We start from the raw sequence: 23,379 nt of genomic DNA, 5'->3' as shown, positions 1-23,379 counted from the left end.
CAGCACAGGGGGTGATGGGCAGGGGGCTCCTGGGGCCAGGGGGAGCAGCAGCTTCCTAAAGCTCCCATGGGGTCGCTGTGTGTGGGGTGAGGGACAGAGGCCAGGGAGCTGAGGGGCAGCCCTGGGGACACCTGAGCCCCTGGACACGGCACTGCCACCCTGCACCAGGGCAGGGCCCCAGGGAGAGCAGCTCAGCCATGCCAGGCCCTACCAAGGCATTTGGGGGCTGGGATGGGCACAGAGCCTGGCTCTGTGTGTGTGTCCAGCTGTCCAGCGGGGATGGAGCCGGCCTGGCCAGGCTGGAGCTGCTCACCCAGCCCTGCTCTGAGTGCCCCGGGTGCAGCTGCCCCTGAGACAGCACCTGGGGCTGGCTCCCGAGTGCCAATGGCCCCAGGGCCACAGCTGGCCAGCCCAGGGCACTTCCAGAGGTCTGAGAGCAGCAGCTGCAGGGCCTGGCAGGGACAGGGACAGGGACAGGGACAGGGACAGGGGAGCTGTCAGAGGAGCAGCCAAGGCTCTGTCAGAGGGAGAGGAGAGGGAAAGCCAAGGGGGTGAGGCTGGGCCTGTCCCCCAAACAGAGCAGGACTCGGTGTCCCCAAACTTGCCTGTCCCCAAACAGAGCAGGACTCAGTGTCCCAAGCACAGTAGGACTTGGTGTCCCCAGACTTGCCTGTCCCCCAGACAGAGCAGGATTCAGTGTCCCCAGACCTGCCTGTCCCCAGACAGAGCAGGACTCTGCTGCAGGGCCTGGCAGGGACAGGAACAGGGACAGGGACAGGGGAGCTGTCAGAGGAGCAGCCAAGGCTCTGTCAGACTGAGAGGAGAGGGAAAGCCAAGGGGGTGAGGCTGGGCCTGTCCCCCAAACAGAGCAGGACTCGGTGTCCCCAAACTTGCCTGTCCCCAAGCAGAGCAGGACCCAGTGTCCCCAAGCACAGCAGGACTCGGTGTCCCCAAGCACAGCAGAGGGTGGCAGCTGGTGGGGCCAGGGCAGAGAACGTCCACTACAGCGACAGCAGAAAACAAACTGTATTGACAGGACATGGAGGGCCGCGGGCTCGGGGTCTCCTCTCGGGGTCATGTTCCAGTGGGAATGGGGAGGAATCAGGAGCAGTTCTTCTCGAGCTGGGCTGAGAAAAGCATCCGAGTCCAAGCCCCTGCGGGCTCATACGCTCAGGGGGAGCATTCCCGGCGCCGAGGACGGTCGGGAGCCCCCCAGGCCGGGGGGCCCTTGGTCAAAGCCGTTCACCGCCCTGGGGACAAGAGACAGCCCGTTAGGGGAGCGGCAGCCAGGACAGGCACTGGAACTCACCCTGCTCCTCCCTCCTCTGTTCTGGGAGCAGGGCAGCACCGGCCCCAGCTCTGCTGCCAGCTCGGTGCCACGCCAGGGCTGGAGCTGGCACGGCCTGGCCGAGGTGACTGTCCCAGGAGGATGAGTGCTGCAGAGCCTGAGCCTGCTGGGGGTCACCGTGGGGCTGGGCAGGGCCAGGGCATCCCTCAGGGCTGGCCCCACCTGTCCCTGCCCCGGCATGAGTGCCCTGTGCTGGAGCCATGGCACAGCCTGGGCAGCACCGGCCCCAGCTCTGCTGCCAGCTCGGTGCCACGCCAGGGCTGGAGCTGGCACGGCCTGGCCGAGGTGACTGTCCCAGGAGGATGAGTGCTGCAGAGCCTGAGCCTGCTGGGGGTCACCGTGGGGCTGGGCAGGGCCAGGGCATCCCTCAGGGCTGGCCCCACCTGTCCCTGCCCTGAAATGAGTGCCCTGTGGCACAGCCATGGCACAGCCTTGTGATCCTGTGGCACAGCTCTGTGTCCCTGTGGCACAGCCATGGCACAGCCCTGTGTCCCTGTGGCACAGCTCTGTGTCCCTGTGGCACAGCCATGGCACAGCCCTGTGTCCCTGTGGCACAGCCATGGCACAGCCCCATGTCCCTGTGGCACAGCCCTGTGTCCCTGTGTCCCAGCCATGGCACAGCCCTGTGTCCCTGTGGCACAGCTCTGTGTCCCTGTGCCCAGGAGGTCACACACTCACACTCAGCAGTGTCACAGCCCAGCAGAGCTGGCTCTGTGTCCCCCCAGTCCCCCCTGGGCTGCAGGGGAGGCTCCCGGTGATCCAGAGGCTCCCCTTCCCCAGTGTCCTCTGGAGCTGTGCAGCACCTGCCCTCCCAGGGGGTGGCACAGGAGCCTGTGGCTCCAGCAGCTTTTCCACTGTGCCCTGACACATCTCCAGCCAGCAAGGAGCAGCATTCCTGCTGGAAATGTCCCTGCAGTGGTTCCTCAGGGATGGTTCTGACTGCCTGTCCCTGCAGTGCCATGGACTTTGTGTCCATGGCCAACCACTCTGTGCCCTGATTACTAATTTGGACTCATTAATCTGCATTTCAAGCTGTATTTTGTACTTAGCACCTCATGCCCAAGACTCCCTCAGCTCTAAGTATCCAACAAATCCTCGGTGGAAGGTTTTTCCTGGAGCTGAGCAGCCTGGCCTGAAGGGGAGATGGAGCTGGTAAAGCACACCTGGAGACCTGGAACTGCACAGGAGCTCTGGAACTGCCCCAGGTGCTGCCACAGCTGGGCAGGGACAGTGACACAGAGCAGGGACACTGCTGTCCCTACCCACACTGTCCCCTCCCTGCTCCCAGGCACCTGTGCCCTTCTTTGCTTTCCTGCCAGCCACAACCACACCACTGCAATCAGCAGGTCAAGAACCACAAAATGCTGAAGGAAAATCCCGACCAGAGGGCAAACCTTGCACATGAACTCCATCCATGAAGCTTGCCCTGCACCCCTGCTGTGACCAGTTCCATCAGAAACATGCACTCACTGAAGTGTTAAACAGACGAAGAAAGCAAGCAGCACTCAGGCTTATGTCTGCAACAGGTCACAGCAGCAGAGAGGTTTATTTCAAGTCGGGAGAAAGAGCAGCCTCAGGCTTTATCAGGGCCCATTAGTGTGGCACTACCAACTACCTCGTGCAGTTAGCAGAGCCCCAGATCTGCCCCAAGCCCCAGGTTACACCACATGCAGCCAATCAGTGCAAATGAATTCATTTACCCATGACCAGGGTGGGGAATATCACCTTCTCGCGCCTAGTGGAGAGAAAGGGAAAGTTTATGCACACAAAAATGACATTCCTGAGCACAGCCCTGGAGGCAGCAGCTGGGGCCAAGCACAGGTGCTCAGCCAAGGCTCAGCAAAGCTCTGCTGTGAGCTCTGCACGGTGGGCACAGCACAGCACAGCCCTTCTGTGGCAGCTGAGCCACCACAGCTCCCCTCTCCCAGGGAAACCTTTCCACGAGCTGGGTCAGGGGCTGGAGAAGACCCAGCTTTCCCAGCCTGGAGTTCTGGTCAGGGCTGTGGGTAACAGTGCAGAGCCACCTGTGACTGCTGTGTGAGAGCACAGGCACTTCTCACCTTAAACTGCAGCTCCTGTCATCAAAACAAAGCCCAAGGGATTGACAAGAAAGCCAAGAATAAACAGCAGCTGTGAGGACCCTGGGCTGCAGGCAGGGGAACAAGGCTGGCTGTGCAGTGCCAGGGCCCTGCAGAGCCCAGAGCACTTCTGTTTCCTGGACCAAACTGGAGTGACATTAACAACCAATTAACAATGATTACAACAGCAAGATACAAGTATCCATCCTGAGACCATCCTCAGGTGCTGTTGTGCCATTCCCTGGCATCTGGACAGAACCTGCCTGTTCCTGAAGGGACAAATCTGCAGGAAACTGATCTTACACCAGACACTGCTGAGTTTTAAAGAAGCAGATAAACCCTGAGTCCCCCAGCTCTGCAGCCAAGCTTTGGTGCAAGCCCTGCTGTGCTCCAGGCCTCCCCTAAAACAGAGGCTTGACAAGAGCTGGAGACACCTCAAATATTTCAATGAAATGGAAGGAGGAGGAAAACAAACCGAGCTGCAATGGTGTGGCTGAGTTATCTCTGCCCAAGCCAGCACTCAGGCACCAGCTGCTGCTGGGGCAGGGCTGCACTCACAGCTGGGGCAGGGCTGCACTCACAGCTGGAGCAGAGTCACACCTGGAGCAGGGCTGCACTCACAGCTGGGGCAGAGCTGCACTCACAGCTGGAGCAGGGTCACACCTGGAGCAGGGCTGCACTCACACCTGGAGCAGAGTCACACCTGGAGCAGGGCTGCACTCACAGCTGGAGCAGAGTCACACCTGGAGCAGGGCTGCACTCACAGCTGGAGCAGATTGACACCTGGGTCAGGGTTACTGTCACAGCTGCAGCAGGGTTACACCTGGGGCAGAGTCACACTCAGCTGGGTCAGGGTTACTCTCACAGCTGGGTCAGGGTTACACCTGGGGCAGGGTTACACCTGGAGCAGAGTCACACTCACAGCTGGGTCAGGGTTACTCTCACAGCTGGGTCAGGGTTACACCTGGGTCAGGGTTACACCTGGAGCAGAGTCACACTCACACCTGAGTCAGGGTTACCCTCACACCTGGGTCAGGGTTACACCTGGAGCAGAGTCACACTCACAGCTGGGTCAGGGCTGCTCCCCCAGTCCAGCTGCCAGGGCCAAGCCAGGCTTTGCAGAGCAGCCCTGGGGCACAGCACGGGCACTGCCAGCCCCTGCTGGCACAGAGGGCCTGAAGGGACAGCCTGGGAGCAGCACACGGGCTGCAGGGGACAAGGACAGCACAGTGGGGCCCTGCAGCACCTCTGGCACCTTGCAGATGAGCACAGGAACCACTGCCAGCCCTGTCCCTGCCCACCACCACCCCCAGCTCTGCTGCAGCACCTCCTTCCAGGCTGTCTCAGCCTCCCTCAGCCCCAGCCTGCTCCCCCCTCCAGGCAGCCAGCCCGGGTAAGGAGTGTGATGACAATCTGCATAATTAGAAGTGACCCCCACCCCAGAGAGCAATCAGCTTATTTGTCACAGCACACCTCAATATAGCCACGCTGCCATAATCCCTGCCCAGCACTGCAGGAGCCCTGCTGGGGGAGGCACACCCCCAGCCCTGCAGCACACCCAGCCCAAAAGGCTGATCTGCACAGGGCTTCAAGGCTCTGAATCCTTCCTTCCTTCCCAAAAGCAGCAATCACCAGTGGCTCCAGAAGCTCCCAGTGGCAGTTTTGAAGGTGCAGCTTGCCCTGCTCCCCACACAGCCCCACTGAGGATGGATGGGGGGAGCTCAGCTGGCTGCTCTGGCACTTCCAGGCTGGAACCAGCTGCTTTCATTCTCTGAAATAAATGCAGGATTGAGGGAGGGCTGATATCAGCACTGAGGTTTGACGTGAAGACAGGGAGCATGGAGGCTGTTTGCCCTCAGCACCACCGGAGAACTCTGTGCTTTCCCACCTCTGTTCAGGGCCCTGTGCTGTGAGGAACCCGAAATCTCTCCTGCAGAAGCACTGCCAGCATCCCAGAGGGAGCTCTGAGCACGGGCTCCTCGTTCCCAGGAAAGCAATCCCTGCCTCCCAGGCTGGCTCACAGCAGGGAGGAGCCACAATTCCACCAGCAATGGTTCATCCCTCCCTTCCCGGAGGGGTGTGAGCACCAGGACTCCATCCCTCCATCCCTCGCAGGGAACATCCCTGCCTGTCCTCAGCTCTGCAGGGAATCTCCAGTTGTGGCTCTCCAGAGCACACCTGCAGCCTGGCAGCCCCTCCTGTGCCCCTGAGGGCTCACTCCTCGCTGCCTGGGGTTGGCACAGCCACCAGGACACGGGGCAGGGGTGGCACTGCCAGCCCCACACCGCTTTTCTCTCTGCTTCACCCAAACCCCCCGCACCAGCCCCTGCTCCACGGGCTGCTTCTCCCACAGCAGAGCAGTGAGGAGCAGGCACCAGCAGGGCTCCAGAGCCCTGCCCGAGGGCACAGCCGTGCCCCACTCACCCCTTGTCAAAGAAGGACGTGTGCCCTGGGTACTTTGTGCCGTTGCTGCTCAGCACGGCGCTGCCGACGTTCCCTGAAATGTAGGATTTCCGTGATGCCTGGTCCTTTGCAAAATTCCTGCAAGCAGCTAGTTTGGATTCTAAGGCCTGTGAAAGGGGAGGAAAGAACAGTGTTAAAAAAGTGATACCATGAGGAGGAGGAAGTATTTTGCTGCTCGTGAGCCTGAGACTGCCACGGTCAGGACTGCAGTGCGATCACCCTTGGCAAGAAAATGGGAACAAAGCTGTCATTTCCTCGTCACCCCACCACAAAGGAAACACACAGATGCTGATGCAGACTGCCAGACATTACTCAGCTCCACGAGGGCTCAGATTCTAGAACAGATGAACTCTGAAATAATTACCCAAGACAAGGAAGCCAAATCCCAGCAGAAGTTACCCAAACTTCTTGCTTCAGCAGCTGCCCTGAGCTGATCAGAACACTGAGAGCCTAAAGCAGAATCCTAAGCTTTGAGAGGGACTGTGCACATGGAAAGTTGTTTTTTTTTCACCAGGACAATGCCTCCTGGAATTTCTTTCTTAATCTTGGCTTGCAAAATAAAGTAAATTTCTGAAGTTTCACTGCCACCCTTCCAAACAGGCCTGGTGAGGTTTTTCCCCCATGTAAAGGGCCAGTGAAGGAAGGAAGAGCAACATCCTGATTCTCCCTTTAGTCCAGAGCATCACCTGCCCTTTCTGCCCCCATCAGAGGCTGAATATCCACCTTATCCTGAAGATCCACGTGGTGTAACAGACAGTCCTCACTCATTACAGCCTTCTGTGCCTTCTGAAGACTGAAATTCATCTCCCCAGTGTGGGGTTTGGTCCTTTCTGCACAGAATATTCCATTAAGAGGCTGCCACAGGTGAGCCCTAGGAATCCCTGGAAGTTTATTTAGGGGTTATGGACTATGCAGGCAGCTGTAGGTAACTCTGGATGTCACAAGGCTGTCCCCTGGCCACGGGCAGTGTGACCTGAGCCCTGCCTCAGCTGCAGGCAGGAGAGCAGAGGGGAAACTTCCTGCAGAGACAGGGAGTGCAAAGCTTGGGATGGGGCACAGCCAAACCCCAAAGAAGCTGAGCACCCTCTGACTGCTCCCAGAGCAGTGCCTGAGCTGGAGCCCTGGCTCAGGGCAGCCTGGAGAGCTGCTTGCTTATTTGGCATTTCCTGTCCTGGCACAGCAATCACACGGGATTGGCACTAAGCTCCCCAAATCCCCTGCAGCCTCTTGCTCACAATGATCCCCTTTGAAACGTGGCACTGCTAACCCCGAGCTGCCCTGCTGCCCTTTCAAAGCGGGGCTGAGCCCAAAGGAGAGCAGCCAGGCATTTTTCATGCCCAAGCCTGCTAAAACAACAGTCTGCAGTGCAGCTCCTGGAGGCTCAGCGTGGCTGCACAGCCCCAGCTGCCCTGAGCTCCACTCACACTCAACCTCCACGGCTCAGAGAAGCTCCTGGCAGCTCAAAACTCATTTCTTCTTCCAAGGGGAGAGCCTGGGTCCTGAACAGCAGTGCAGCAGATGTTCAGAGCAGTTTTCTCTGCTGACAGTGTAATCCCTTTAAAGGCTCATGCATTTCACTTCCCCACCAGCCACAGATGGGAGCATTTGGCTTTCTCCTCATTTATTTTCTCACTTTCTTACCAAAGGCTTCCAGGCTGGCTTTTCTTTCTGTGGCAGATCTCAGTGGGAGAGGAGCTGTCCCACCCTGGCAGGGTGACCCCAGCTCCTCCTCACCCAGGGCCTGAGCTCCAGCCCTGCAGCCCAGGCAGAGGAAGCTGCAGGCCCAGTTAAGGTAAGAAACAAGTTGGCAGTGTCTAACCCAACACATGAAAAATTTTTATTCCAAACATGAATTTCGTCACCCCAAACTGGACTCAGAACCATAGGATCAGGCTTTAAAAATCAAAATGATTTCAAAAAATGAAGCATTATCAAATACTGAGTGGATGATTTGGCAGCTCCAGAAGCACCCAGCACAGCCCAGGCTGTCTGGGATGGAGCACAGGGCCAGGAGCCCCAGGGAGAGCCAGAGCTCAGAGCACTCACCCCCACTTTGCGTAGCAGATCTCCCACGATGTTGAGTGCAGATATTCGAGCTGAGGGAGTGAGTGGGCTGGTACCAAACCCATTTGGTATAGCTGCAAACACAGACACCTCTCATTACTTCACTCCTCCACAGCTCAGGTTTTTCAAAAATTTAAATAAATCAGCTTCTAGATGAAAAAAAAAAACAAACCCCAAACATGTCTAGAATCTTGCTGCAGACATTTCATACAATTACCCACAGTAACTGCAGGATCACCAGGCAGGGAGAATGATAAAGCTTAATTCCTGCTCACTGCCCTGGCTGCATCAGCCTCCCCAGGCAGAGTTCATGCACTCTCCATCTGCAAGGCTACTGACTGCAATCCATCCCAGCAGGCAGAGCTCCCTCTGCAATCCCCCTTCCTCCTCTGAAACATCCACTGCTAATCCCTGTGACTGCCCAGAGCCCTCCAGATGGGCAGAGGGGCTGCACTGAGATCCCACTGCCCCACACAGGAAACAGGACCCCCGAGAAGGCAGTGTGCTCACCCACCACTGCTGCTGCACATTTGAGCACAATTACCAGTCCCTGCACTCCCCTGCATTCCCAAATATCTTCAGGTGCAGAGTGCAAACCCTGCCTGCCCCCAAAGGCAGTGCCTAAGCTTCACTGTCCTCTGCCATGCTCTCACTCCTGAAATGCAGCTGCTGCTGCCCTGGATTCAAGCACACAGCTGGCAGTGTGGGAGATCCACACCCCATCCACCTCTGGCTCCTCCAGGAGCACAGCCAGACCCCGTTCCTGTGGGTGGTACCTTTTGGGGAAGGAAAACTATTTTCTGATCCTTTTCCAACGGGTGTAGCTGGCAAGGAGAGAGAGGCCTGGACAGCTGAATCCATCTTCTCACAGTCCAGAGTGGGGGAGCTGGGTGCTGATTTCCTTGTCACCTCCTGCTGCCTTTCCCTCACAGCCAGCTCCTGCCGCAGGTCTGAGGGTGGAGAGCAGGAAAAAACCCCACAAAATCCCCTATTAGTGACTGATTCTCTCACAAACACTGTCTCTGTTCATTTGGGAGGGGCAGCAGCAGACACTTCCCACCAATCCTGGGTTAGTGCCTCCTCCAGCAGTGGGGACAGCCCTCAGAGCAGCCACATCCCATGATCCCACCCCATTTTCCCACCCCATTTTCCCACCCCATTTCCCCATCCCATTATCCCACCCCATTTTCCCACCCCATTATCCCACCCCATCATCCCAGAGCAAACAGCCCTGCCTGCCCCACACAGCTCCCTGTCCCTGGGATGGGGGCAGCTGATTTGCCTCAGGATTTCTCCCCATTTGCAGTGTGAGCTCCACGTTACCAGAACTGCAGCTGGACACAAAGAGCTGCTGCTGCTGCTGAGCCCAGCTCCTGCTCAAACACAGCAGTGACCTGCTCCTGTGCTTCCCATTCCCTACATCCCCCCCAGTTAATAATCACACAAGCCAAAGGGTTGCACCCAGCTCCTGACAAGTAACAGGGCAGACTGGAGGGCAGTCCAAAGGACTGGGCCTTAGAAAAGCCTGGCTTTATTCCCACCTGCTCCCCAGATTGCAGCTTATCCCTTCCCTTTGCACAGCTTTTTGCTACAAAGAACACCCAGCACAGCCCAGCAAGGGATCTCTCAAACCCTCAGAAAGATGCAAACAAACATTACAAGTGAGTTGTTCCTTTTTGGGCAGAGCAGCTTCACTTTCAGAGACCTCCTATTCCTTGCCCCAATCTGGTACAAAAGCAAAATTACCTGCACATCACAGATTTTCAGCTGTAACAAATGCTTAGAGCTGATTTTAGGTAAAACAGCAGAGCTGAAGTGAAAATGTGTCTGAGCTCCCAGAAGAGGATCTGAGGCTGCTCAGCCAGAAATGTCAGATTTGAGTTGGACAGTACCAGTTCTTTTAGAGGCTACTGCTCCTGCTTGCTGCCAGGGGGAACAACTCACAAATGCTAAAAATGTCCAAATGACTCATCTAAGAAACAAGATATCTGTTTTGCTGATTGTTCCAGTATTCTGGAAAACAGTCCCCTGGCTTTTGCTGGTTTTCCCAGTTTTATTGCCCTAATCTCACATTACAATACATATAGTTCCTAAGAAAATGCCTTTCTTCATATTTATTTCAAAATCCCTGTGCTTCCAATAAAGCTCTCAATTTCTGTGGCACAAACTTGCTTCAAAAAGGTTCATAAAGGAGAAAAACAACAAAAAATCCCAGCCTGCTGTCAGGTGTGTTCTTACACTGAGCTGCAGGCCTTAAATGAGGAAATATTTTAGAAAGCTTCATTTAGGGAACAAAGCTGCAAAGCACCAGTCTCTAAAGCCATTACTGGCTGGCACAGGCTATGAGCAGTCAGCTCCACTGTTAGAGAAATCAGTTTCTAGCACCATTAAAAATGCTTCCCCAGCATCCTCAGTGTGATTGCACTGGGGAATGCCCAGCTCCTGATCTCATCCCAGAACACCACCCCAAACACCTCCCACAGGTCTAAACACAGCCTTTACCACAACACATTAAATAATATATTTAAGGCAATTTGCAAGGGGCTTAGAAGGAACACAGGAGATTTCTTTTAAGAGTTACTTGATAATTTTTCCTGTATTTCCCTGTCATTCCCTGTGCTTTCCCTTCCTATAAACCCACAGCAAGAGGAACTTGTGAAGCAACTTCCTCCATTCTCTGATATCTGTGGAACAGAATGTTTTTGTGTTAAAAATCCTGAATCCATCAATTATTAATTCTGCCCTAAATGAGGAAGTTTTTCTTTTTGGCTGAACTGGACACACAAAGAACAACACACTGTTAGTAAAACCTAAAGCATGCAGTTCAAGTCTCATCATGTGAGCCTTTCCAGAAACATGAGCTTGGCTTGCTGCACATCTCTTTTAGCAAACCAACCCTGCACCAGGAGCCAGAACCAACCAGACCAGCCATACCTCTTGCTTCATCCTTTAATCTCTGTACAGAGACCAGCAATGACTCCTTGTCATCCAGTTCACTTTCTAAAAATGCATTTCTCTCAATAGCTTGGTTCAGCCTTTGTTCAAAGTCTTCCAATGAAACTATTGTTGCCCTAGAAACAAAATCCAGAATATTAGGTTCTTCAGCTCAGCCAGCATAAAAGCTTATTCAAAAGCATAACAGAAGGAAAATGTTAGCAGGGCTATGTTCAAGGTAAGCACCTGAAAGCCATGGAAATGCTTCTTAGAAAGGAGTCACCAAAGAAACAGGAGAAAAAGATGAGAAGAACACGATAGCACCTGGCTCTCAGATGTACCAAGGATGTGGGAAAGAGCCAGCCCAGAGCTCCTCTTTCCCCCAGCCCTGCTCCCAAGCTGAGCATTAATCAGTGCCCCAGCTCAGCTCTCAGGCTCTGCAAGGTGGGCAGCAGAGCACTGGGACATGACCTAACACCCAATTCCTCCCAAAACCAGAGTAAAAGTTAGCCATGAGCTTAAGAGCCTTGTGCAAACAGGGCTCAGCTCTCAGACCTTTCTTCCAGATGGCCAGAGGCTCATTCCTGCTCTCCCTGAATCAATGGCAGAATTCCCACTCAGCAGAAGGGAAGCATGACCTCCTCCCAGACTGGGTGTTCCCAGCAGCAGCCTGCTCATTCCAGCACTTGGAAAGGGCAGGGCTGCTCCCTCCAGCTGCTCTGCAAGGCACCAGGACACTCCTGTGGCCTGGCTGATTGAACAGGACTGTGCAAAGCAGGAGACTCTGACTTCAAAGGGGCTCTGAGGCAGCAGGACCACAAATATCAGTCACTTGGCTGGGGACACCACGGGCAGTGCAGTGGCCTGGCTGGCTCTGGGCTTGCTGCTCACAGGAGCACAAACCACACTGCCCCTCCTGCTGCAACAGGAACCAGCTGCTGATGAGGGGCAACTGCACTGCTCAAGCAATCCAAAGCCTTGGGGGCTTTTCTGATATTTTCCCCTTAAGGAACAATGAAATGCTCGAGCTGAGTAGCAAAGAAAAGATCTTTGTGGTGCAATTTTGAAGGGAAGAGGAGGTTTGCAGCCTTCACCTCTTGGCACGTTCCAGGTCATCGTTGGCCTGCTCCAGCTCCCTCACATATTTGTGCAGCTGATCTTTGATGGCCCTTGTCTGGCTCAGGTCATCCTCCAACAACGACACCTGCTTGTAACTCTGGGCATACTGGTGCTCCAGTTTCTCCTGAAACAAAGGACAGGGAGATAAACATCAGCTGCTGGCACTGGCCAAGCCATCGGCACGAAAAGGGGACAAAAAGTGTCACTCTGTGTGCAGAATGCTGGTTTGGGACTGCTGGTAACTGAGAGCAGAAAGTGGAGAGGGAGAAGGAACACGCTGAGCCACAGCCCAGAGTGGCAGCCAGCCATGTCCCCGTGGCACAGCTGCCTCTCAGGGATGCACCCCTGCATCTGCTGCCCCCAGCCTGCACCGACAGCTGCTCCAGGAAGGCAGGGAGAAACCCAACTGCAACCCTCCCCTCTGTGCTCCTGCCCTGACAGCACCCACCCGAGAGAGAAATTCTGACTGGCAAACATGGGGGCTGAAATCTGTCACAAAAGCTCCAGGCCCACAGAGTCATCCTCAACAGACTGAGGAAACCACTGCCAAAAACCCTCTGAGGGGCTGTGGAGAAACCACCGAGCTCATAAAACACATCCTGACCCTGCAAGTACAGCTGGGACTGGAGACACAGAGCAATCCCATAAACCCTCCTTCCACTCAGTGAATTTCTAACCTCTGGCTTCACTAAATAAGCCAAGACTGCCCAAGATGATGCTTGCTCAAGATTGTTAGCACAGAGGGATCGACTGAGAGCCACCTTGTGCACATGCAGATCCTCCAGCAGTTCCTGGCTCCACAGATGCAGCTGTGAATGGACCTGGAGGCTCCCTGGGAGATGTGCACAAATCATCAATTTTCTGCTTTCTCTGGGGTCTCATGAAAGCAGGGAGACCCTGAGGGCAACAAGACTGGTTTGCAAAGGAAGGTGACAAGGCAGTGGCCTGACAAAAGCCCTTGTGAGGTGCCCTGTTGCTATGCTGATGTTGCCTGTGGAACAAATAAAGCTCCTCCTTGGCACAGCCTGGGGAATTCAAAGCAGCACAAACTCCAGGACCAAGTTTCATGACGTGAACAAGAAAAATTCTGCCAGAAACGTCCCTGGCCTTATTTGGGGTACATGCCATGCTTCAGTGTGGATCTTAACCAGACAACTCCTTTTTTTATTTGGATATTCAGTGCCCAAGAGCAGCCCAGACGATCCAAGAAGAGATCCAAGACGTAGCTGAAAGGAAAAGCAGCACTGCCACAGAAAAAACCTACCTTTAATGTTTCCACTTCATATTTCAGTCTTTGGTTATCTGCTTGCAAATCTCTGTTCCTCTGCTCAGCTTGCACTAGCTGTGCCTCCAACTCAGCTTCTAATTCCCTGCTTCCCTCCTGGAATTCAGCCAGCTCTTCACGAGCCTCCTGGAAGCTGCAAGGAGAGGATTGCATCAGTGGGAAAACCAAGTTAAAACAAAACCTGCAGCTCTCCTAAAGGAAAAAGCTGAGAAACAGGAGTTTTAAAGCACTTTAGTGTCATCCATAGACCTCTAAAGGGAAAAAGAAAAATGGGAAAATAGAGAAATTGCATTAAGCGAAGCGATTGAAGGAAATTAATTCTCTTACATCAAACCCAGCAGCCACCTTGAATGCCTGTGTGGAACCAAAGCTATTTACAGGATTCAAGGGAGCCTGAGAAGCACTTTGTGCTCCATTAGCTTTCACTGCTGGCAGACTTGATGGAACAGACAATGAATTAAGCAAACATTTAACCAGATTTTGGTCAGCAGCTGAAGAGAGAACAAGAGTTTCTGCATCCCTGCACTAGCTGGAAAATTCAAGTTTGTAAAAATCATGCAGAGTCAGGAAGGCAGGACATGCCTACCTCATACCACTGTGAGTTATTAAATACCAGAAGTAGCCACCCCACATACTTTGCTTATTAAATTTGCATCTTTACCACACGTAATAGCTGAGCCCTGAGCAAGCAGCAGAGAAAACCACTGAGGCTTTGGGCAACAACACATCCAGTGGTGCCTCAGATGGAATTTCTGACACGCAGGAACAGCTTAGGGTTCTCCACAAGGACAGGCCCCTCCACATTCCCAACACGTCACTCCCAAAAAAAACCCCAAACCAAACAGAAAAAGCCACCAGCACCTTGGGCTCTTTGGGCTTGAGAGGGATTTAACTCCAAAAAAACCTCAGCCCACGCCCCCAGTCCCCCCAGATGCACAGCATTGCTCCAGACAGCAGCTGCAGCTTGGTGCCAAAGCCCTGTCTCCCCCAAGAGATGCAAACCACGGGTACAGGCAGGACCAGGAGCTGTGAAACTCCTGAATAAAGTGCAGCAGACACCAAATCAGGCACTTTTCATACCAGTCAGTCCACTAGAAGAAGCTTGAGGGAACAGGAATGATACAAGGCAAGCCCAAAGGCGCCTTCTGATGATAAAACATCAAGATACCACTCAAGGCAGCACTTTAATTACACCAAGGTGCACATGATCATAAAAAGCTCTGCTCTTGCTCAAACATGCTCAAAACATAGCCTGCAGTTCTTGGCATGGTGACACTGGGCAAGAAACACTCAGCTCCCACAGAGATGGAAATTTTAAAGCTGGAAATCCTTTCCAGAGAATTCTCTTCTCACAGGTTTTCTCTAAAGTATCTAATAACCATCTTGGTGTGGCCTTGTAGAGGAACAGATTAAACAGCCATCATTAAGATCCAAATCCTGGTCATTAAGAACCACATTCAGCTTGCAAATCCACAATACCTTTGCTTGTACTTCAAGGAAAGCTCTTTCCAGTAGGCAGTTTCCTCCTTTGGACTCGAAAAAGTAGGGATTTCTTCACTGTCCATGATCAACACGACCTGCAGGACACAAGCACAGGGATACACTCAGCACAAACCTGGGCAGACCACCCCAAAACCTCTGCTCAATCCTGGGCTTTTCAGGCACCAGGACTTGGCACCCAAGCCCAGGATGCCAGGAGTCCCTCCCAGGGCTCATCCAGCACACAGACCTGCCCCAGCCAGCCCCAGGATTTTACTCTGCAAGGGCTTGTGCAGCAGCCTGAAATGAGAGCAGAAGCTCTGGTTGTATTTTGTAGCTGCCACCAAAACTCCAGCAGTGCCACAAGCCCTCTCAGGCCCACAGCTGGTCACACACTCAAATTTACAGCTGTCAGTGTCCACTTTGCTTCATGAAGTGTTTTGAAGAGATTTTGCCTCCTGCCACCACACAGTGACTGCACTACAGCTGCTTTCAGAGCTGCAAAGGCGAGATGGACACTCCAAGTGAGATAACCACAAACAGCTCTGTGTGCACATCAAAACTCAACTTGCTCCTCCTGGCTAATTCCCACTTGTGTCCCATGCAGGTCACAGGAATTATCCATGCAGCCCTGCTGCCTCAGACAGGCAGAAGGAAGATCAGCCTCTCCCAGAAATGACATAGTCACGTCACAGAGGAGGGTTCTCAGCCTGGAGGTGTTCAGAGATGTTTCCCACACCAAGGCACTGCAGACCTCCTCTCCATCAGGATCCTGCTTTCTTGGACCTCCCCAGGCTATCAGCCAGCACCAGAAACACAACCCAACACACCTTTGGTATGGTTTTATGGTTTTATATGATCTGAGGGACACAAGACATTAGGGGCCTCAGCACAGGCCAGGTCTCAAGGGTGATAAAGGAGATAAAATGCAGAGCAGGACCAGGAGAATGCTCAGACCCCAACCAGGAGATGCACCATTGCTGAGCCCTCCCCCAGCAATCCCACAGCTCTTTAAGGTTTTGTTTTTTTTTTTTTTCCTCAAAAAGCCAAGCCTCAAATTCTGTCCTTTCCAACCCAAAAAAGAAGGGGGTGAACCCAAGCTCCAAGCAGAGGCTGTGAACAACGCCTGCACCAAGCCCATTGATCAGAAGAGCTGACCTACAAGTCCTGGCTCTAACAGCCATCAGTTCCCAGCCAACTCTGTCCCTTCAGGCTAAAGTTGTCACGCTGATGTGTTCTATATCTCAGTGACCCACATTTTTGACACCTCAAAGTGGGCCAGAACAGTCCCATGCTTTCGTCAGAGGGCAGCCAGGCCAAACACAGCGAGGCAGAACTGGCACATTGGCTCTCCAGCTGAGCCTGCAGCTGCCACAAGCCAAGAGCAAACTGATCCAGAGGCAGCCAAGCACCTCGAAACCACCTCACATCTCTGTGTTTATTTAACTGCACAGCTTTACTGCAGAAGCAAACACGTCACGGCTCAGCAGAACGATGGTGTTTCCTCTCCTGCACTGAGAAAATGACAAGTACCTGTGGAGCCGTTCCCACCACAAATTTCAGGCAGGGTTTTCTTTGGGAGTACTTGCATCAGCCGTTACCAAGGCAGCTCAGTCACTCCACAGGGACAAATCCCAAGCTCTGTGCAGAACCTGTGGATGTGGAGCTCAGTATTGCTGCCTCAGCTGCTGCAGTTCCACGGTGGGAGCACGGAGCAGACACCGGACACAGCTCAGGTGTGCCCAGCAGCTCCTGGACAGTGATTCCCACTGCCAGGACAAGGCAGGGCTGGTGCTGTCCCTTGCACTTGTCAAGCACTGATCCAGCCCTTCCACAAATCCCTGACCAGCTCTAAACTGGCACACCGGAGAGGCTCAGAGCAGCAGGGAGCACATCCACCCCAGAATAAACCAGATAAAGCACAAGGCTCAACTCCCACAGCCCCACAGGAGCTGGGCTCAAAAGGTGAGCAGCCAAGCGGGCTGTCAGTAAAATTCAGGATGTGGCTAGAAAAAAGCTCTTACAGAGAAGCGTCTTACATCATTTCCTAGAAGTAGCTGAGATAAGGCACAAGGCTCCTTCCTGTCTGCTCACACGGGGCACACCCTTGGACATCAACATCTGAGGGATCCCTGCAAGCACAGCAGCCTGTGCAAGGCAGGAAGGGCTCCCAAGGACAGGAGGTGTGTTTGCCCCCACTCCTTGTCCAGCACCTTTTCCTTCCACACACTGGAGGGAGGAGATTCAGCCCAGCGCTGCCTCAGGAATTCTGGGCAGGAATTTTTCCTTCCCAACCCACCCAGATCTTCCCCATCTCTCTCATCCTGCTTGGTGAGGGGGTGCTAGGTCATGATTGCCCCTGCTCCATGTGTCCCACCATCCCTAATGGCATCAGCAGGGATTTGGGATCTGCTGACTGCTCTGCACCAAGCCCTGCTGCAGATGCCTGTGCCAGTGTGCACTGCTGAGCTCCAGCACCCACATCCTGCTTTTTGTCACTTGTATTCCCACGAGGGGCAGGACAAAGGGACCAGAGCACACAGCCACCCTGCAAACACAGCCAAAATCTCAACCTGGGAGCAGGGAGATGCTGACACTTCCAGACCTGCTCCCAGCACACACGTGGCCATGGGAAAATCCTTCACTCTGCCAAGCTCTGCCCATTCCCTCAGAATGATCCACAAAAACATGGACTGTGCAAGCTGAGAGCAAATCCCAGGAGTTATCAGAGCACAGCCAGACAACTCCACACATCTCATGTGTGGGAGAGCGGATGCCCACGGAATACCAAGAGTTTAACAAAACCTGCTTTGCCTCAGCCTGCTGCCTGTTGTCCTGGCCCCAGGAATTCTGTCAGGAGCTGAGAACCAGCACGGCCAGTCCTTCCTATTCAGGGCTTCTTTGCATACGTGGCACTTGCAGAATCCAGCCTTTGACAAACAACACTGAGGCTTTCAGGGAGCAGACAAGACAATGCAGCAGCGTCTTCCAGGGAAAATGAGAGCAGGCTTATGCTGCTGCCCACTCAGATTCATTCCAACACAGCTTAGCATTCACACAGTGCCCTGGGAAAACACAGCTCCGTGGGCACAGCTCCAGCTCCAAAGCTGCTCCCAGACAAGGACTACCTTCAAAACACCGGGGCTCCTTTCAAGCCCCCCCGACAAAGCCAGCAGGACCCAGCAACTCTCCACTGTGAAAAGGAAAGAACTTCTCCACGCTGCAATGACTCTAAAAAAACACACTGTGGAGGTTAAGAACTTGTCTAAATCCAGGGGGGTTTGTACAGGACAAATCTGTTTTCCCACCTCAAAAGCATCCTTAAAACAAGAGGAGCAGTATCCTGCAGAGATCACGAGAGCCAGAGGCTCAAGAATGCACCAGAAACAACCAAAGTAACGCGCAGACAGGATTTTTCAAGCAATTTAAGCAACCTGCATTCAAGGCCAACCCCAAACCTCTCTGGAGCCACCCTCCAGCTAAGCCATGAAAACACAACCACAGCTCGAAGTGTAACACAGTACCTTAAACAAGCTCCCCAGGCTCTCCATGTGACGGGAGACTGCAGCAAAGCTTGGGGTGAAATCTAAGACCAAAACACAGCCTGAAATCCAGCACGACTCTCAGCTGGGACCCACCCCTTCCCACAGTGGGGAATCCACTCCTCCCTGCTCTCAGAGTCACTCGGTCCCTCACACGTCACAGCAGGGATGGCTCTGAGCACTGCAATTCACCCCAGATGTACCTGCAGCATCTCAAGTGGCTGCAGAAAGAATTCCTCCTCATTTTAATTGCCTCTCACTCCCCCATTTAAAACCAGCTCATAAATACTGCCATATAAAGACAAGGAGTATTATTTGATCTTCATGAACAGGTTGTTTTTCTGTACATTTTTCTGCTTTCTTCCTCGCAACCCTATTTGTCCAAGATTTTCAGACACCAAACATGAAAAATTAAGCAGAAGCAAAGCAAGGCCACTCAAACAGGACCAACCACAGGGCTGACCTCCCCCAGCCACGCTTGGCTGATCCCCCTCCCTTCAAGGCACCACAAATGCCCACTGACCTTTGGAATTAACAAGCAACCAGCTCAAAACAGGACTTGATCAAGAAGCTCTGCCAAGCTCACATCTGGCCTTCAGCTCTCAAGATAACAGCCACTCTGGCTATCACAAAATGTCCAAGTGCTTGCTGGCTGCCAGTCCCCCCTTCTCGGAGGCAATGACACCATCACCAATGCTGGCACCATCCAGAGCTGCCAGCACAGCAGCAAGGACTGTCCACAGCCAGCTCTTCTTCCTCTTCCCCCTTTTTGCTGATTCATGGGCAGAAAAGCAGAAGAAATCTTGTTGCCATCATTTTTCACCTTCTCAAAGCACGAGGACCAACAGGTAACTTCCAGCTCCTGAAGCTCTTGATTTTCTCCTCGCAAACCCAACCAAGACTCACAGCAAGGTAACCCCAGCACTTCAGCCAAAACTCAGAGCAAATGTGCACTGTCTTATTGGAAGATGGAAAACAAACAAGCAGAAGCCCCAGATCAGATTTCACCAATCAATTTGGGCTTGTTCTGCCCGTGCTGGAACAGGAGCCGGCGGATTTCCATCCGCGCTTGGACGTGTGCCTGCATCCATTGCTGGGATGAAACTGAACCTCTGGGAAGTGAACCTTCTCCTGCAGTTCTATTTTTGAACTGAATGTTCTCGAGTGAACCACAACAAATGCCTCCTTCTCTCTCACAACAGCAGCACGGGAGCTTTCAGGAAGAGGAGAAAGTCACCGAGCACGGCGTCAGCACAACGCTCCTCGCTCTGCTGCAATAATAAATCCTGCATTTCCAATTTGGGCAGCACAGGAGGCAGGAGATAACCAATCCTACCTGCAGAACTTGGTGCCAAATTCAGGAAAGCATTTAAGATAAACCAAACATCACACAGCAAAGCCTTGCTATCTCAACAGCCTCATTAATCAAATAGAACATGTCTGCTCTGCACCACATGGCCAAGACTCATCTGTCTGCTGAATATTTGATATCCAGTCACAGGAAAACCCTTGAAGAGTGAGCCAGCACTGGGTTAGAAGCCTTGAAACCAGAAGAAAGGCACTGATGCAAAACATCTCTTCTCAGAAATCAACCTATGACTACCAAAAGTATCAGAATTTTCTACTTAAAAAGATTTATTGCTTTCACAAACATGGGAAGTTTCAGACATTTGACCTCTGCTCCTTCCCAGGTAACCTCACTGAAGTGACTAAAAAAGGAGAGGCTGGTGCTCCTGCTGCAGGTTCAGCACCTGCAGAGGTTCAGGAAAGGCTCCTGGAGATGTCCCAGAACACCCTGGCCTGAGCATGGGGACAATTTGCTCCCAGCTCTGCACCCAGGAACTCCAGAGGGATGAATCCACACGGGCAGGAGCAAACAGCAAACTGAGAAGGAAATTCAGCCTGTGGGAAGGATTTGCTTGTCCCTGCCCCAGCCTCTGCTCCCTCCTGCGCAGGCTGGTGAGGTGTGGTGGGCAGCAGGAGCTCTGATCCTCACCCACACCAGGCTGGGAGGACCTGCACCCCTCTGGAGACCACCCAGCCACCTCCACCTTCTCCACACCCCTCTGGAGACCACCCAGCCACCTCCACCTTCTCCACACCCCTCTGGAGACCACCCAGCCCACCTCCACCTTCTCCACACCCCTCTGGAGACCACCCAGCCCACCTCCCCCTTCCCCAGCTCTGCTGCTCTCAGGTTAAGCCTTGAGGAATGCCAGGGCACCCCAGGCAGCAGCAATGGCTTTCCTGGGAGGCTGTGGCACACAGCCTGCACCAGGGACAGCTCCGTGTCCCCTGGGCCTCCCTGCCACCACCAAAGCCAAACCACCCCGATGACACCTCCTGGGAGGGCGGTGGCCAGAGGGTGACATGACACAGTGACCAAGGAATTCCAGGGGAAAAGCACTCGGCAGGATTTCTGCCAAAAGGACTGGATTCTGTTGCTTTTACAGCTCTGAAGTTCTACCGGTGCTGGGGAGGTAAAATGGATTTGAAAAATGCCCCCTAAAATGGGTCCCAGAGCAGCCCCCAGCAGAGAGGGACTCTGAACAGAATATTAACTGAAAATTAAACAGAATATTAAAAGTAACCCCCCCAAACTCTGTGTTGATCAGGAGAAGGAACCAGCACAACCTTCCACTGAGCTGTGGGGACAGAAGAGCCCTGGAGGGACAAAAGCACACCATGAAAAATCTGCTCTGATGGCTCTGGTTTGCCCGGGGTCAGGGCAGCACAGCAGTGCAGGCAGCTTGTGAACACAGCCCCCCGTTTATCTTGATTAGCTTTGTGGCCTCACAAACATCAAGGGCTGCAAAAATACCATTTCCTTCCTGCAGTCTGACTTTCCTGGCACCTCAAAAAAACCAATGTAATGGACTGAGGGCATAAACTGTGCTTTGTTGCTGCACTGCTTGGCAGTCTCCAGAGACAAGATTCCTTGTGACACCAAGGTCACAGCCATCATCAGTCTCGTGCTTTCTCTCCACTTTCTTGTTTTCCTTTCTCTTCTCTGTCCTTCTCCACCAAATGAGGAATTATCTTACGTATCTGCAAACACTGAAGAGTCAGAGAAAAAAGGGAGGGTTTTCCCCTGAAGAGCAAGGAAGGTGACTCAAACACTGACTCAAACACTGCCTCTGAACTCTTCCTTCACTTCTGGGACTCCCAGTGACAAGTTTAATTAAATTATTGAATCTTCCCACCAGGGCTCTGCCTCCACATATACAACAACACAGAAATGCACAGCCCAGCCAGGAAACAGGCCAGGGCATCTCCTCCAGGACCCTCCAAGGGTGCCAGGATGAGAGAAGAGATGAGAATCCTGACTCCGTGTATCTGATTTATTTTATTATATTATATTAAAACTATACTAAAAGAATAGAGAGAAAAATCCATCAGAAAGCTAAAAAGAACAAAAAAGCAATGATAACAAAAACTTGTGACTCTCAGAGTCCACACAGCTGGATCTCTGATTGGTTATTAAGTAGAAATAACTCACATGGACCAACCAAAGATGCACCTGTTGGTAAACAATGTCCAGAGCACATTCCACGGCCATCAGACAGTTATTGTTTGCATTTCTTTTCTGAGGCTTCTCAGCTAGAATAGGAGAAAAATCCTAGCAAAGGATTTTTCATAAAATATCATAGCTACACACCACCTTCCTGGGCAGCCCCTTCCAAAATATCTAAAATCTTCCCAGTCCCTTTTCTGCCTTGGGACAGCTTCTTCCTCTTACAGTTGCTGATATCTCTAACAAAACACTGACCTTGGAAAGGCCACCAGCTCTCAGCAGGAACAATTCCTTCCTCAGCAAGGAATTGTTTCCGGGGGGGCGGGAGGGGGTTGGAAAAAAATGTAAAGGAAGAAAAAAAAATTCTGAAGTATCCAGGGAACTCTTCGACAGCAGTTTCTTGTATTTAACCACCTCTCAGGCAACAAATGCCACAGGCACCCAAAGCCCTGCACTCGTGAGCGAGTCAAGGCAGGGGGAAGAGAGAAGCCCTGAGTCACTCAGCTCAGAGCAGGCTGTGGGTGGGAGAGCTCAGCTCTGCTCCTGGGAAGGGCAGGGATGGGAATGTGCCAGGGGGAGAGCAGGGCTCTGTTCCTGGGAAGGACAGGGATGGGAATGTGCTGGGGGAGAGCAGGGCTCTGCTCCTGGGAAGGACAGGGATGTGCCAGGGGGAGAGCAGGGCTCTGTTCCCCGGGAAGGGCAGGGATGTGCCGGTGGGAGCAGAGTCCCCGGGAAGGGCAGGGATGTGCCGGTGGGAGCAGAGTCCCCGGGAAGGGCAGGGATGTGCCGGTGGGAGCAGAGGCCCCGGGAAGGGCAGGGATGTGCGGGAGCAGAGTCCCCGGGAAGGGCAGGGATGTGCCGGTGGGAGCAGAGTCCCCGGGAAGGGCAGGGATGTGCCGGTGGGAGCAGAGTCCCCGGGAAGGGCAGGGATGTGCCGGTGGGAGCAGAGTCCCCGGGAAGGGCAGGGATGTGCCGGTGGGAGCAGAGTCCCCGGGAAGGGCAGGGATGTGCCGGTGGGAGCACGGGGCTGGCTCGGGGACGTCGCTGCTCTCCTCCCAGCGCGTCCTTCCAGCACGTCTGCTGCAATTCGGGTCACGCTCATCACCCGTGAGGGCACGTTCAGACACAGCCCACGGGGCTCTCAGGGAGGGCAGCACCCCCGGAGAGAAACCCCGGCGGAATTACGGACGGAACGACGGACAAACAGCCAGCGGGGAGCGCAGAATGACAGGGAAGGACCCGAGCCCAGCAGGGCACCAAGCTCCACCGGCCCGTCCCTCAGCACCCCAGGGGTGATGACTCCACCGCCTCCTCCCTGCCCCCTCCAGCATCCAAGCACCAATTCCCGGAGGAATTTCTTCCGAAAAAGACGCTGGGCGTATGACGCTGCCCCGGGCGTACGATCGATCGGGGATTTTACGACAACAGAGGCAAACCACGAGTCCAGCTCGCTGCCAGTGACAAGAAAACGCCCACGCCGGGGGCCGAGGCCGGCAGAGCGGCGGCAGCGCCCGGGGCAGCTCCGAGCCCCGGTGCGGCCGGGCCGGCCCCGC

The 23,379-nt window shown here is 53.7% G+C and overlaps 1 protein-coding gene across 4 annotated transcripts in view; it reads right to left on the bottom strand.

The window, feature by feature from the left end:
* Window positions 1-747: 747 nt before the first annotated feature.
* Window positions 748-23,379, bottom strand: part of NDEL1 (nudE neurodevelopment protein 1 like 1) — a 22,972-nt gene continuing 340 nt past the window's right edge. Inside the window, exons 1-10 of one of the 4 annotated variants that reach the window (XM_041427302.1) lie at window positions 18,295-18,424; window positions 14,771-14,868; window positions 13,271-13,424; window positions 11,982-12,130; window positions 10,888-11,024; window positions 8,730-8,903; window positions 7,936-8,027; window positions 5,851-5,996; window positions 3,049-3,083; window positions 748-1,250 (exon numbers count right to left, since the gene is read on the bottom strand). In XM_041427302.1, coding sequence (XP_041283236.1) covers window positions 1,243-1,250; window positions 3,049-3,083; window positions 5,851-5,996; window positions 7,936-8,027; window positions 8,730-8,903; window positions 10,888-11,024; window positions 11,982-12,130; window positions 13,271-13,424; window positions 14,771-14,868; window positions 18,295-18,321 — 1,020 coding nt within the window. In that variant the 5' untranslated portion in view covers window positions 18,322-18,424 and the 3' untranslated portion in view covers window positions 748-1,242. Of the gene's footprint in view, window positions 1,251-3,048; window positions 3,084-5,850; window positions 5,997-7,935; window positions 8,028-8,729; window positions 8,904-10,887; window positions 11,025-11,981; window positions 12,131-13,270; window positions 13,425-14,770; window positions 14,869-18,294; window positions 18,425-18,835; window positions 19,246-23,379 lie in introns of those variants that run through there. The other 3 variants (XM_041427301.1, XM_041427299.1, XM_041427300.1) reach the window with 3 other exon arrangements.

Source organism: Onychostruthus taczanowskii, unplaced genomic scaffold (assembly GCF_017590055.1).
Source record: "Onychostruthus taczanowskii isolate IOZ18803 unplaced genomic scaffold, ASM1759005v1 scaffold99, whole genome shotgun sequence".
Taxonomy (NCBI): domain Eukaryota; kingdom Metazoa; phylum Chordata; class Aves; order Passeriformes; family Passeridae; genus Onychostruthus; species Onychostruthus taczanowskii.
Note: the sequence above shows the minus strand (reverse complement) of the source record. Positions and strands in the feature narration are given on the sequence as shown.